General features: G+C 41.7%; 1 protein-coding gene across 6 annotated transcripts in view; it reads left to right on the forward strand.

The window, feature by feature from the left end:
* The window catches only part of CARS2 (cysteinyl-tRNA synthetase 2, mitochondrial), a 42,833-nt gene that overhangs the window by 8,294 nt on the left and 20,581 nt on the right, over positions 1-13,958 (forward strand). For all 6 annotated transcript variants that reach the window (XR_010612311.1, XM_065677928.1, XM_065677929.1 and 3 more), the window contains exons 2-8: positions 71-121; positions 4,446-4,563; positions 7,235-7,306; positions 7,929-8,034; positions 8,765-8,848; positions 11,331-11,460; positions 13,322-13,455. Coding sequence is in view for 5 of the 6 variants with exons in the window: in XM_065677925.1 (XP_065533997.1) it covers positions 71-121; positions 4,446-4,563; positions 7,235-7,306; positions 7,929-8,034; positions 8,765-8,848; positions 11,331-11,460; positions 13,322-13,455 (695 nt within the window). In the remaining variant the exon portion in view is untranslated. The remainder of the gene's footprint in view (positions 1-70; positions 122-4,445; positions 4,564-7,234; positions 7,307-7,928; positions 8,035-8,764; positions 8,849-11,330; positions 11,461-13,321; positions 13,456-13,958) is intronic.

Genomic DNA, 13,958 nt, shown 5'->3' on the forward strand with positions numbered 1-13,958 from the left:
GGCGGGCTGGCGGGGGTTGCCTGGGTGGCCGGGCAGAGATGACAGTGCGGTTTGCCTCCTCTCTCCGCAGGTACAGCTGCGGCCCGACAGTCTACGACCATGCACACCTCGGGCACGCGTGGTGAGTCGCCTCTTGAGTCACGGCGGAAAGTGGGGTCCCGTCATGTGCGGGCGCCCTGCGGGTGAGAGCCCAGTAGCTGGAGTGCGGGTACCGCCAGGCCTGCCTCGGTACTGAGCAGCCCATGCCCGGGTGACAGGCTCAGGCCCCGCTGGGAGCTGCCGGCCCTTTGCCTCTTGGTCTGCATAAAGGGCAAAATACTGTTTGTTTTCTTAGTGTTTGGGTTTTGTCCCTCTCGACCTCAGGAAGTATGGAAGACGCTGTTGGTGCAGGTCATCTCAGGCAGAGATACAGTAGTGGGGTGGAAGGTATTAAGAACATGCATTTTTTGCTAGGCAGGGCGAGTTGTTGCACATTTTATCAGCTCTTGTGCAGAGGAGCTGGGGTCCTGGAGCCTCTTCTCTGTGAAACTACAGTTTTGCCTCAGATTTAGTTCAGACAAGGTGTTGGCACCAAGGAAAAGTGGTTCAAGGTTGACAATTCTTTCAAGTGCTTTCAAGTGTTTACTGAAACACATCTGCTCTGCCATAGAAGCACAGAATACCAAGCTGGAAGGGACCTCAGGGATCATCTGGTCCAAGCTTTCTAGGCAAAGCATGACCTAGACTAGATGTCCCAGCACCCCATCCAGCTGAATCGTACAAGTGTCCATCCTTGAGGAGTCTACCACTTCCCTGGAAAGTGTTCTTAAAGCTCAGAAAGGCCTTTTTGCATAGTAACAGTTCAGTGGCTTACTGTGTTTAAAAAAAACCCCAAACCAAACAGCACAGCATTTTTTTTCTGTAGGTCGTTAGGATAATTACAATAGTAAACTAGCTTCATTATAAGTAACTTCAAAAAAGTACTTTAAATATGCCAGGGCAGGTTGTTGCCAGTTGTTTTACACGGATGCACCTGATGAGAAGACATGCAGCAGGCTGCCTGCTGCTTCCTATGAAGTCAAGGAGAGTTGCAGCAGCTCAGCTGCTCCTAAGCTCCTGTCCCCTAACTCTTAGAAGAACAAGATGCATTTGGCTTCTCAGAGGAGCAGGACTTTCTCATGTAACTGTCATCTGTGTGAAGATCAGGCCCTGTGTATTTAAGTAATTCCATTTTAATGCAGGGGATTCCACAGCTTCTGGTCCCGTCTTGGCTTCATTCAGAAACTTGTGTTGAATTTTGCTGAATGTTGAGCCATTGCAGTACTGCACAACTGCTGCTTCTTTCTGTAAAAGGGGAGTTTCAAAATACTAAACATATGAAAATACAGTTGGCAACCTCACCTTAAATGCTGCTGTACTGTTGTGTGTGTATGTGGTGATGTCTTTTTCCTCCTTGCTTTTGTCCAGTCTTAGAAAACTAATCTGATATTTTACCAGTGATATATGAATCAGAAAATGATACCTTGAATTATTCTGTTTGTACTTAGTACCTTCAGGGGAACTTTTTAAAAAATAAAAAAAAAAGTCACAGCAATTTGTGCATTTAAATCTACAGTTACTGTAATACAGTGTAATACAGCCTATGTTACAATTTACCTTGAAATGTTTACCATTAATAAGTAATCACTTGAGAGCAACTGTATAAAAAGATGCTAATAAATTGCTTCATCACTTAATTGAGGTTCTGTAGTATGGTAGGGCCCATCCTGATGTTGCGTAACAAGATAGGGAATTGTAGAAATCTTCCTGTCCAAAGTTGTATAGTGGATCTACAGCACAATGTAGATCCGGAGAACTTCACCCTTTGGTCTTGCAGCTCTCTGGCTTTAAATGTCTGGTTTTGTCAGTGATTCTCCTTGTTCTCCTACCTTCTAGCTCTTTTGATTAAAGGTTTGCTCTGCCTGTTCTTCTTATCCATCTCCTCTTACCCTCTTTCTAAGGCACAAATTTCAAGTTTTCCTCATGTGAGGTTTGCCTTACATCTGTGTCATCTGGGTTTGGTCACTTCACTTACTGGTTTAAGACAGAATATTTATGGCTGAATCTTGCCTCTGGAGGGGTGTATCATGTAGATAAATAGCAGTGGTATACTCTTTCTGCTACCTCGTCCTCACCTTCGTGTATTGTTTCCTGTAGTGCTGCTGTGCATGAAGGTACCTGCACTGAAGACCTTCCTCTCTCTTCTCTCATGAGTTAAGCCCTCCAGTGTGTGAGGAGTTGGCTCTTTCTTACCAGTGTTTGTGGTCTTGCACACATCAGTGGTGGCATCCTGCTGCTTGGCTCATTTGATAAAGATGGTGGAGCACTCTTGATTTTTATGTGGGGTTTTAGCAATGATTATTTATTTTTTCCCCAGTAGTTATGTCCAGCTGTAGATCTCTGGTGAGCACAGCTGAAGCACATCCTCCTGATGCAGGTCTACAGGCCAGGAGATGCACTGGGAAAGAGCACAAAGTCAAATAGTGTTAATGGTTGTTGCTGCTGTGCTGCTCTTGTAAAATATCATTTTGTTGTACTCTTGCAACATGTTATCGCTAGAATCCCTTTTTCCCCCTCCTTCTTGCATTTGACTTGCTGCAAGCACAGCATAATGGAAATGAGCTTGAGATCTTTGAGAAGAATTTTAAAATAATGGCGTTGTTACTATCCCCCTTCCTCCTTCCCCTCCACAAGGATTTCTTATTTCTCTAAATAATCCAACTTTCTCTCGTATGCTGTGCTTCTAGCCTTCAAAACAGGTGCCTCAGTGCAACATCCAAAACTCATTCTGTATCAAGAAAAGAATCAGGCAGATAATGCCATCTTTTCCCTCAGTTCTGAGACTGGGCTTGATCTTGCTGGTGTGTGAGCTGTAGCCTGGTTGGCATCCAGGCTCCTGGCTGAATGCTTGGAAATAAGAGTAAAAACAAGTGTGAGAAAAGATTTCATTCAGTCCCTTGTGCCTACTCTGCCGTCCCTCTGATTCCGACTGTCAGGATTTTTTCCTTTTCAGTCCTGAAGTGGTAAGAACCCTACTTTCTGAGGTGTCAGGAGTTCTGCTCTGACTTTTACAGTGCTGCTGCTTCTATCAGTTCGTTTGGAAGATAAGAGGAGAGGGAACCATGCAAAATTTGTGTCAGCTCTGGCAGCTACGACTGCAGGGCTGTTTAATAACAAGCTTTTGATGCTGGCATCGTTCCTCTGAACAGGGTCCAAAGACTGATCTAATACTCTTGTGGAATCATGTTGCCACATTAGATGAACCTTACTCCCAGAGAGCTGGTGTTCATTAAAACTCTCCCTGGCAGCATGGCTTTCAAAAAGCTGTTTTCAACGTGGGCATAGTGCAGACAACAACAGAAAGTGTTTTTCTTCATCAAACATCAAGATACTGCACATCCATAAATGTGAACCTTAGTGCCACCTGGTCCCTGCAGCTAGGGGTAAGGATGCAAATCCATTTCCAGTATTTACTTGCACTTCTTTGCTCTCACAGCCATGGGAGTCACAGTTCGTGTGGTGCTGTGAGTGAAATAGGAACCTGTAGGTCTGTGAGTCTTCTTTGGGCTCTTGTTTTCTCCAAAGCCAGTGAAGGCTGAGGATTCTCATCACTTTACAGGGCAGACATAGAGCCTCTAATCACTATGTGATATCTCACCTAATAATTGGGTTTTATTCGGTCAAAGTATGTTTTGAGAATTATAAGTGGAGAGTCTGAGTAGAACAAGGGGCTTCCACAGCCCTGTGCTGTTGTAGGGACATCAATCTATCAGCACTGAATCTTCTGGTTTGTGCAAAGAATTTGCATAATTTTGAGGATTTATTCTCAGGTGTAAACAAAGCAAAATACCCCCAAGCACAACTCTTCTTTGCTATCAGGAAAGATCTGTGGTGGTGTGTGAATGAAATAGTTTATTGGTGGCTGGCAGCTGTAGTTGTTACTCAACCCTAAGCAAAGTTCATTTGCACCATGTTTTATTTCTCCCTGTTCTGCCCTGTGGCTTTTGAAAACCTGTTAGAATATAGAAAGCCTGAGGGATGCATTTCAGGAACATCTGATCTATGTGTCTTATTTCATACTGCTGCTTTGAGCGAGTCTCGTGGCTTGCGTGTACCTTCTGGTGCACTTCAGCACTTGAATGAAGAGGTGCAACAAAATAAAACCCTCAGAAAATCTGATGTAATGTGTCACTAATGCCAGAAGAGGGTAGGCCAGTTCAAGGGAAATTTGCTTTACTTTTGTGTGGGTGGTAACCGCTTTTGGAAAAGTATTTGATGCACTGAAGACCTTTACATTCATCCAGGTATTGGGGTATTTCAATTGTCCCTGTGGCTGTTAGTGCTGTTGATTATTTTTGTTTACGTTTGTTCTTAATACTGCATGTTTAAAAGCTCATGTTTTTGGTTTGGTGTTTTCTTTCTTCTAGCTCCTATGTTAGGTTTGATATAATTCGAAGGATAATGACTAAGTTTTTTGGAATTGAAGTTATCATGGTGATGGGGATCACAGACATAGATGACAAGATAATAAAAAGAGCCAATGAGGTAGGTGGTTGCTGCAGTTTTGACCTAAACTTTTGATATTTTCTACAGCTACTTACGTAGGAAAATTAACTGGAGTTTGAGTTTTGCTTGTTTTAATTAGTAGATGATTAATGTTGAGATGTCTGGTCCCCTTGCGTGGCTCTAATGGGGCTGGGAGTCTGGAGGGTGTTGGGGTAAATGGGTGCAGAGCTGTGTGGGGGAAAGAGGTGGGAGAACTATATTACAGCACCCGTGGCCAGGGTCCTCCTGCTCTTGCCCTCTGCCTAGGAGGCCAGTGGGGAACAAAAGCTGGGGTGAATCCTCAGAAGAGTGAAAGGTACCTTTTCCCAAAAGCAAGGGAACCTTAGCAGCCAGGAGCCTTCTGGCTGAGTTCTGGAGAAGTGGTGTGTTATTATCATTAAAGGCAGCATTGCCACGCACAGGGCTGAGGGTGGTTCCTGAAAGGTGTGGAGCACCATCTAGCTGCAATGTCAACACCTTGGAAAGCTTTATCAGGCTTGTCAGAATTTGTCACCTACATGGAAGGTGCCATTGATTATAGGGGTAAGTCTTGATAAGACCTGGGTTATAAGGGATTCTCGGTTGGATTTTAATCAGACCTTTTCCACCAGCTGATCTTGGTGAATGATTATTCCATTATTTTTTTTTCCTTTTTAAATGCTTTCTGGATCCTGAAACACTGAAGAATGTATTCTGTTTTCTGTTCCGCGTTTTGAGTTTGCTTGTTTTAAGAATGTGTAACTTATGTCTGTGGATCATAAATGAGTGTGTTAGATCAGATTGCAGTTGCAAGCTTTTCTTGGAGCCAGAGAATTTGACAGCTGTCACTTTTATTTAATGCTTAAGTAAACAGTTACTACTGCTGTTAAATACAGCGTGCTGCATTGAAATGAATACTGGCTCACTGCTTCTGTAGAAATACATGTGTATTCCCTTCGTCCATTTACTTGCAGTTTTCTAAGACAGTTTAATAAAAAGAGACAAGGCCCATCCTTTCAAAAACCTCAAAAAAACCCCAACCCAACTAAACCAAAAAGCCCCACACCAAAATCCCCCAGGTGTTTTAAATCTGTATGTGTGCATTTTAAGATTTTTTTTCTGTTGTCAGAATGTTACGGGGATTTTGTGTTTTAGGAGGAAGAAATAACATGATGTTTTAAAAGAATTTGTGTTCATTTACTGCATTCTTTGGTTGCATGAAGTAGTCTTTTTCATGCCTTTTTTGTGAAGTTTTTTGAAATGCCTATTCTGCTCTGCACACTGTTTGGATGGCCAAGGCCTCTACCTCAGTATCCTGACTTTGTTGTTGGGACCTCTGTACCTGAATCATTATAGTGCTAGGATCAACATGCCTAAACTTGTTCTCCATCCTCTGATGTGATTCATGTAGAGAAAACCTGCAAGTTCAACATCTAATCTATGATGAGCATGCTGCACCCTCTTGGTAATCCTTTGAGAGAGACAGCTGAGTCTCTGTCTTGAACGTCCATCTGTAGGGGAGGAGTTTCCTCATCTTCCTTCTACAGGCATCTTTGTCTCTTGTTTTCTATTGATCAAAGAAGCAGCTGAGCATCTAGGGAGATGAGTCTTGTTGCTGGGGTTTGAAAGAGCACTCCTGGTGTGTAGGCAGAAGCATACCTTTGTTTCTCAGTGCTGAGCATCTTCCTGGTTTCATTGCTGATGAACATCTGGTTTGTCCGTGCCTTGCCTTGTGCAGGAGCTTGTCCCAGTAGTGGTACCTACCTGTGCTCCAAAACTCAGACCCCTTAAAGCTGCTTCAGTAATTAGAAGTGATGAAACTGGATTAATTTTGTTAATGATTCAGTTATCTGCATGCTGGAGAGACTGACAGTGTGTTGTTTTCTGCGTAGTAGGTTCTCCTCGGAGAAAATGTAAAAGCTCACATTCAAAACACTTTGATACCATGCTTTTGTTCACTAGGGTAGTTTTTGCTGTTGTAGATCTTTTAAGCCCTGGCCTCTTCTGAATCTCTGAGAACAAGTATCTTGTCTCGTGCAAGTTGTCTCTTTCCTTTCGGGTTGCACGTTCTTGTTGCATGTGCAAGGATTCCTGTTCCTGTCCATTGCCTTGTGATTGAGAAATACAGAGAAGGTGTTAGAGAAGTGCCACACTTGGCAAAGTGTAGGACTGACTTTCGGTTCATTTCCCCTGATTGTACCGAGATCTATGAGTAACCATGACCAGCTGAAATAGCTTATTTTTCTTAATCACTGAAAATTAATATCTTGTCTCATCCTGCAAGTGTCTGATCTGTCTTTCTGACATGTAGGTGGTATCAGTGTCCCCTGCCAATAAGTTTAGTGAATTTCCTGTCCTGTGTACAATAGTATGCCTTGTCACTGGAAATGGAAACCCTCTCAAGAAGAAACTAATGGGAGAGGGAAGAAGTTTATTATTTTAATCATTGGTTGCTTTCTCCTAAAAGATACATATTAATATTTTGGAATTCAGAAGTGTAAATGAAGTACTACTTTTGCTACATATAACTTGCATCTCCTCCCCATGGATGTTAAGAGTAACAAGCCTTTCTGACTCTTTATCTTGAGGGTTCTGTAAGTCTTCCAATTTGATAATTCTGTCTGATAAAAGATTGCAATATTTTATATTATTACTTTCATTTATGGTTTACTGATCAGCCTCCCTCTTTCAGATGAATATGTCACCAGTAGCTCTTGCTCGTATTTATGAAGAAGACTTCAAAGAAGATATGGCTGCCTTAAAGGTACAGATACTCAAGCCTCTAAATTTTAGAGCATTTTAAAGCGGTTCTTTTGGTAAGGAATCTGATTTTGACAGTTTGATTTGAAAAAAGAAATTTGCTTGTTTGTTGTGTGGAAACTTGGAATTTGGGAGTACCAATTTACTTTTTCATTCTTCTGGAAAGACATTGCATGCCTTTTGAGTAAGGAAATGGGGAGAAGCAACCCCTACCTTTGGAATGAAACAATTAAATTTCTTTAGCAACACAATTGGGGTTTTTATCCATGCAGTTAGTCTTGGTTCACAGATAATACGTATTTACTATAATGCAGAAATAGCCTGATATAAGTATAGGAAACATGTAATATTCTTTCATTGACTTAGGGTGACTTTGCTCCTTGTCCAAACTGTTTGTCAGAAGCAAGGAGCAAGGTACTGAGAAAAATTTTCCACCATTTTCTTTTTTTCCTTCTGGGTGTTAATCTTAAATGCTGCTTGTGCCATTTCAGTTATACTTGCTTTTTAAAAAAAAAAAAGAAAAAAAATATAAAATTGAGGAGAGTGTTCTTGAAAGTTTGTTTCCTAGAGCCGGGGAGCTTGTTGCAGTATGTTTCATACAGGCTAATGAGGTGTTTTTCTTGAAGGTCCTTCCTCCTACAGTATATATGAGAGTGACTGAAAATATTCCTCAGATAATTTCCTTTATAGAAACAGTAATTGCTAATGGCCAAGCCTACGCAACCTCACAAGGTAAGACTTACAGCAAGGCAACTCTTGTTCAGCACGTGTCCAGGAAATCAGTGCTCCTAGTAATCCTGGTTTGGGATCGGATGAGATGCCCTGTGCCAGGCTTTCCTGCTGTTGATTAGCAGACTGGGTGTGAGCAACCTGTTTGTGATGACATGAGTGGGCAGAACAACTGTTACTCAATTTCTAAGTTAAGTGTAGATTATCAATTAATATAACTGTTCACTGTAATGAAGTGCTGTCTAAATTTCTGTGGGGAAGTCCTGGCCTAGTTCCTACAAGAGAGCTGGGGGAACCTCTTAGCTCTAAACAGGAGGAGATTATCTCCTATGTGCTGTAAAAAATGTGCCTGCAAAGCACAGTATCTGGATTTTATTATTTTATTTATTTTTTACTGGTAGAATTGGTGGTTGTAGAAAGATTTGAGTGCATTGTAACTGGAGTAGCAGTGGGCTGCACTGCAGTCAGGGAGGCGATTGCTGATTTGGTATGGGCAGGAGAGAACCTGGGGAGATGTGCAGAATACTAAGTTATCCTATATGCAGAATGAGCCCATACAGTGAGGTTACTGAAAAGCTGGTAATGTGGAAACATCTGCTACTATTTTTGTATTTCTAAATCGGAATAAAATGGAAGTTGAAGGGCATTTTGTTTTGCTTTCAGGGAAGTGTTCTCTCCTCCTCATGATTGTGCCACATCTTTGCTATATCACTAAACATTTCTTTTCTGTTAGGCAATGTTTATTTTGATGTTAAGTCTTGGGGAAAAAGATACGGAGTATTGACTACTCTTTCTTCTGACACCCAAGATGAAGCAGGTAAGTTCTTGGCACCAACTTGTGTGTATTAATGTATCATTTGAACTTGTAATGTATCTATGTGTAAACTTTCATTCTGGAACAGTTTTCTAATGTGTTGTGTATATCCAACTTTTTGGTTAATTAGGACTACATTGCTTTCATAACTATTTATTGGCAGTGCAAGAGGAAACTTGGTCTCATCTTATGCTTGGCTCCCTCTGTACCTTTGTTCTGGTACCTTAGAACAATTAGGATTCTTAATCAATTATTTAATACTTGGGAGTGGTACATATAAATTTCATAGTGGTGTGATGGTCTCAGCTGTTGCACAAACCAGCAGTGAGATTCTCAAGGGTAAATGCGGGGGAACTTCATCTGGCGTGTTACTGTTTGGGCAGTTGTACTCCTTTGATTCATGAAAACTGGATGAATGTGCTTCATTCATTACTTACCATACTTACATTACCAGACTACTTTTAAGCAGCCTGTTTATGTGAGGGTGAGCAATCTGTTGCCTGTACCCTAGGTTTTGTGGTTTGTTTTTTTCTGCAGTTGTCTGGCTGCTGGGCAGGATTGCTGAGCCTCTTGGTAGTTTCCCAAATTTAGGTCTGATCAGGTCTCTGCCCTGAAAATTTGATGCAGGTCTCATGCATCCTTTTGCATGCTGAAGTTCAATATTTCTTCATTGAAAAAATCCATTTGCAGTTACTGAAAATGCCTGGCAGGCTGATGCTCAGGTGAATTGCAGCCAGAAACTTCTCATAGTCCCACTCTGGAGTTGTTTCAGCATTACAACTCACAGAGGGAATGCATTTTGTCGACAGTTATTCAGAGGCAGTTACTGACTGCAAAGGCAGCCAACAGCTTCTGGGACTGTACTGGGAAAAGCACTGCCAGCAGGTTGAGGGAGGTGATCCTTCTCTGCTCAGCACTGGTGAGACATGCCTGGAATCTGGGTCTGATACTGGGCTCCCCACTATGAGACAGACATGGACATGCTAGAGAGAGCCCAGCAAATGGCCATGAATGAAGTGGAGTTACTGGAGCATTTTCATATGAGAAAAGGCTGAGAAGGTTGGGACTGCTCAGCTTGGAGAAGAGAAGGCTCAAGGGCATCTTACCTGTGTGTACAAATGTGACGGGGAGAATAAAGAAGATGGAGCCAGTCTTCTCTCAAATGGTGCTTGGTGGCAGGGCAAGAGCCAGTGGGTGCAACCTGAAACACAGGAAACTGCATTTAAAGCTTAGAAAAACCTTTGTTACTCTGAGGATGGTTAACAGAAGAACATGTATCCCAGTGAGGCTGCTGAATCTCCATCTTTGGAGATACTAAAAACCCAACTGGACACAGTTCTGGGCAGCCTGCTGTAGCTGAGCCTCCTCTGAGTCAGGGGTTGGACTAGACAATCTCCAGATGTGCCTTCCAGCTTCAGTTGTGACTGATTACCTGTTTTGCCCTGTTTCCTCTCAAGTGACTTACAACTAAATTTACTGTTATTTCTAAATATTTTAACTGTTGTTTTGCTTATAACCAAGAAAAGTGGTTTTTTTTTGTGGCAGTATACTCAAGGCAAAAGGGGAAAGGAGTCAACAGATACTGGTCAGCCAGAGCTTGGCAAACTGGTGGAAGAGCCAAGATGAAGATTCAGTGGATAAAACTAGGGTTATATTTCTGTCCCTTTATTTCTTATCAATTTTGAATGATGAAGCAGGTATAATGGATTCTTGTAATGTGCTTTCCTTAATATTGCATGACATTCTGAATAAAAACTGACTCTGTGTAATATCAGTAAAGTAGAAGCGGAATGGCTCAAGAAAAATTACCATCTAATAGATCTCCAAAAATAGCTGTGAATCATCATTAAACTGTGTTGATACTGGAATGCTCCAGGGATTAGCTCAGACCCAGTGATACACCGTGAGTTTGCTAGAAGTCTGAAATAAATAAAATAATAAATGTAGTGTCAACTGCTGATTAATCAGATGAGAGGTATTAAATAAGGGAACTTAAAACAGTGCAAATTGCTTGCCAAGCTGGATCCATTCAAGGCAAACTGATGTACTGTTCTGTACCAGTCAAATGTGAGATCATGTATTTGTCAGGAAAAAAAAATGCAGAGTTCAGAACCCTGTTCTGGTTTAGGTTGCTTTGTTACCTTTCCTGCTGCAGTACAGTCTGTTTGTCCTGGGAAACTGGCTGATAAATAACTAAATGAATGAGGTAAAACTGGAGAAGGCCAAAGGGACTAAAAGAGAGGATGATGGAAGAATCTTGAACCCATCTTTTTAGCCTGCAGAAATCTAATTCAGCATACTATATTTGTTTTCAAGTGATTGAGAAAATGGAAGCCCAGTGTAAGGGAGGAAAGTTGCAGGAAAAGAAGTTGAGCAGAAGAGGTTAAAATCTGAGTAATTCACTAAATACATTTCCACTTGCTTGCTTTTTTTTTTTCTTTTTCTTGGAGACATATCTCATTAACATTTCACTTATTCTTGGCAGTTAATACTGATAAACGACATGGTAGAGATTTTGCCCTGTGGAAGGCTGCTAAACCTCAAGAGCTATCTTGGACTTCTCCCTGGGGAAAAGGAAGACCTGGGTGGCACATAGAGTGTTCCACAATATCGAGGTCAGATTCTTGGCTTTTAAATCTAGTGCTGGTTTTTTTGGTTTTGATTGCAGTACAGTGGTAGCAGCTGTATTGAAAGTCATTTTTCTGATCAGTAGAACACCAGTTTTGATACGAATATTTTGTGCAATTGTGCCCCAAACTGCTCCACTTTAGTGGTATAGCTGTCTTGCTGGGTTTTGGCACCTTTTCTTGAGAGAGACTCTGTGCTTAAAATATGGTATGCAGGATCACACAGTTGATTAGCAAGTCTTTAACTTGAATGGAGTAAGCAAAGTTTTAGTGAAGGTTATGGTACCTCTTTCATTTGCCTCTGTTCCACTTGTTGCAGTCTCTACTGGACCTAGTTCAGCGCATGGTGCTATGTCAGAAGGACAGGGTATGGGAATCCATCCTGACTCCAGTGAGTGCATAAGGTCTTGTTGGCCTTAACTGCAGTTGTGCGTTATTCGGCTTTCTTTAGAAGTCAGCCACAGTATTAAATATTCTCATTTCTCTGTGGATGTAAATTCTGTGGGCATTATGTGAACTGAGTGTAGTAGCATTTTGCTTGTAGTTGATTTAAATTAATTTGCTCTTAATTTTGAGCATTATTTTCTCCACAGGATGGTTGTACTTTGTCCTACATTGTGTTAACTTGTGACCTATTTGTGTTTTTAAAAAAGAGACTTTACATTTTATCTCTTGGAAGCTTGTTAGTGGTGCTTAGTTCTGCATTAGTCTCGGATCTTTTTTGGGAAGCTAATTACAAATTACTTTTAGATCTGGCCCTGTGTAACTAAAGTTTTCAACTCAAGCTGAAAGCAGATGGAACAGATGCTGTAGGTTTCTCTTTCATATTCTTTGCTGATCACCTGGGGTTTTTAGTCATTACTACTAGATTGTGAAAAGCATTTATAAGGGTGACTTTCTGTCTGTAAATAGTTTCAGCACTGTGAAACAGTTCTTTAAAGTAACTGAAGTGCACAAAAGCATAGAATCATGTAAAGTAGTTAGGGTTGGAAGGGACCCATTTTAAGCAGTACCTGCTTACCTGGCTGTTTTCCCAAAAGTCTCAGAACACTTTAAGCCAGGTGAACTAATTTTGAAAAGCCTTTGAAGTGTGCCTGGGAAGTTGAATGAGGAAGGTGTGGGTCTCTAGTGCAGCCCTGCAGGAGGGAACCACTTGCTGTGACTTGGGTCTGATTTCCTCTCCCTCCAGAACTTCTCTTGAGGTGAGGTGGGCTTGCCCCTCCTGCCCCTGAGCATTCTGCAGATCCATCTCTCCCCAGCTCTTGATGGTTTTGATGGAGCAAACTACAAGTGAGCAGTGCTCCTCTGTAGATGATGCAAGGGAAGGTGTGAGCTGGAGCCCCTCCTGGGAGGATCTGTGCTTAAGGTGGGTTTGGAGCAGACAGGAGGAAGCAGAGGAGCATAAGCTTGAGAAGTGGTAACAGCTAGTCTTTCTTACCATCTCTCCATGTTTTCTTCCTGTGCCCCAACAGCTTCTGCAAAGCCATAGTGAGCCAGGGTGTTTTGTCCCCAAAAGGGACAAAAGTATCAATATCGAGCCAGCTATGAGGAGCAACTTGTTAATGTGGCACATGGGAAAACTGTGTGTTTCTCTGTGTACACCCACATGCATGCGTATGTGGGGCTTGCCTTTAGCAAAATAATTGCTCCTACTAATGAGAATTAATTGTGGACAGATAGGGGTCTTGCTGCAGCTTTATTATAAGATTTGTGTAAAGTCTTGCCTTAAAAGTGCAGTCATTAAACTGTACACTTGAATTTATGTTGTTTCATTGTATTCTTTTCTGCATTTCTTTTTGCAAAAGCTTTTGTAGTGTCCTACTTACTGATCAGGAAAATATTGTTACAGTGCAGTGTTTGGAAAGCAGCTGGACATCCATACTGGTGGAATAGATCTTGCATTTCCTCATCATGAAAATGAAATCGCACAGTGTGAGGTGTATCATCAGTGTGAGCAATGGGGGAATTACTTTTTGCATTCTGGTAAGTAAAATATGAATCAACCTGAAAGGCCTGTACAAATACAATGGCTTGTTCTTTTTAGGTTTGGCTTTTGTATGGTATGAAAACCGATGGTCTACTACAGTGACCAAGTTCCTGTCCGCGACATGTTCTATGGAGTATGAGTGATTTGTTGGTTTAGCACGTAGATGTCACAGACCCCATCTCTTACCCCAGAATTAACCTCACTGGCTATGCCTTAGTAAACTGTATGAAAGTGTCTTTTACCTGCTTGGTCTTCAGCATATGGTACTGCCTGGCATTATGTAGAACAATATGCATGGTAGTGCTTCAGTGAAGCATGTGCTGTGCAGTGTTTTGAAACTACATCCTTGTCTGATGCTACTAGCCCTGTTCCCATTGACAAAAACCTTGAAATTTGTTCTTCCTGTTGTGGTCACTGTGGCTCTGGATGGTCTACTGAAATTGATAGTCACATTCAAGTCCACGGTGTCTCTTTTTGCTGAGCAGCACTTTGTGCAAGA

The sequence above is a fragment of the Lathamus discolor genome, chromosome 4 (assembly GCF_037157495.1).
Source record: "Lathamus discolor isolate bLatDis1 chromosome 4, bLatDis1.hap1, whole genome shotgun sequence".
NCBI lineage: Eukaryota > Metazoa > Chordata > Aves > Psittaciformes > Psittacidae > Lathamus > Lathamus discolor.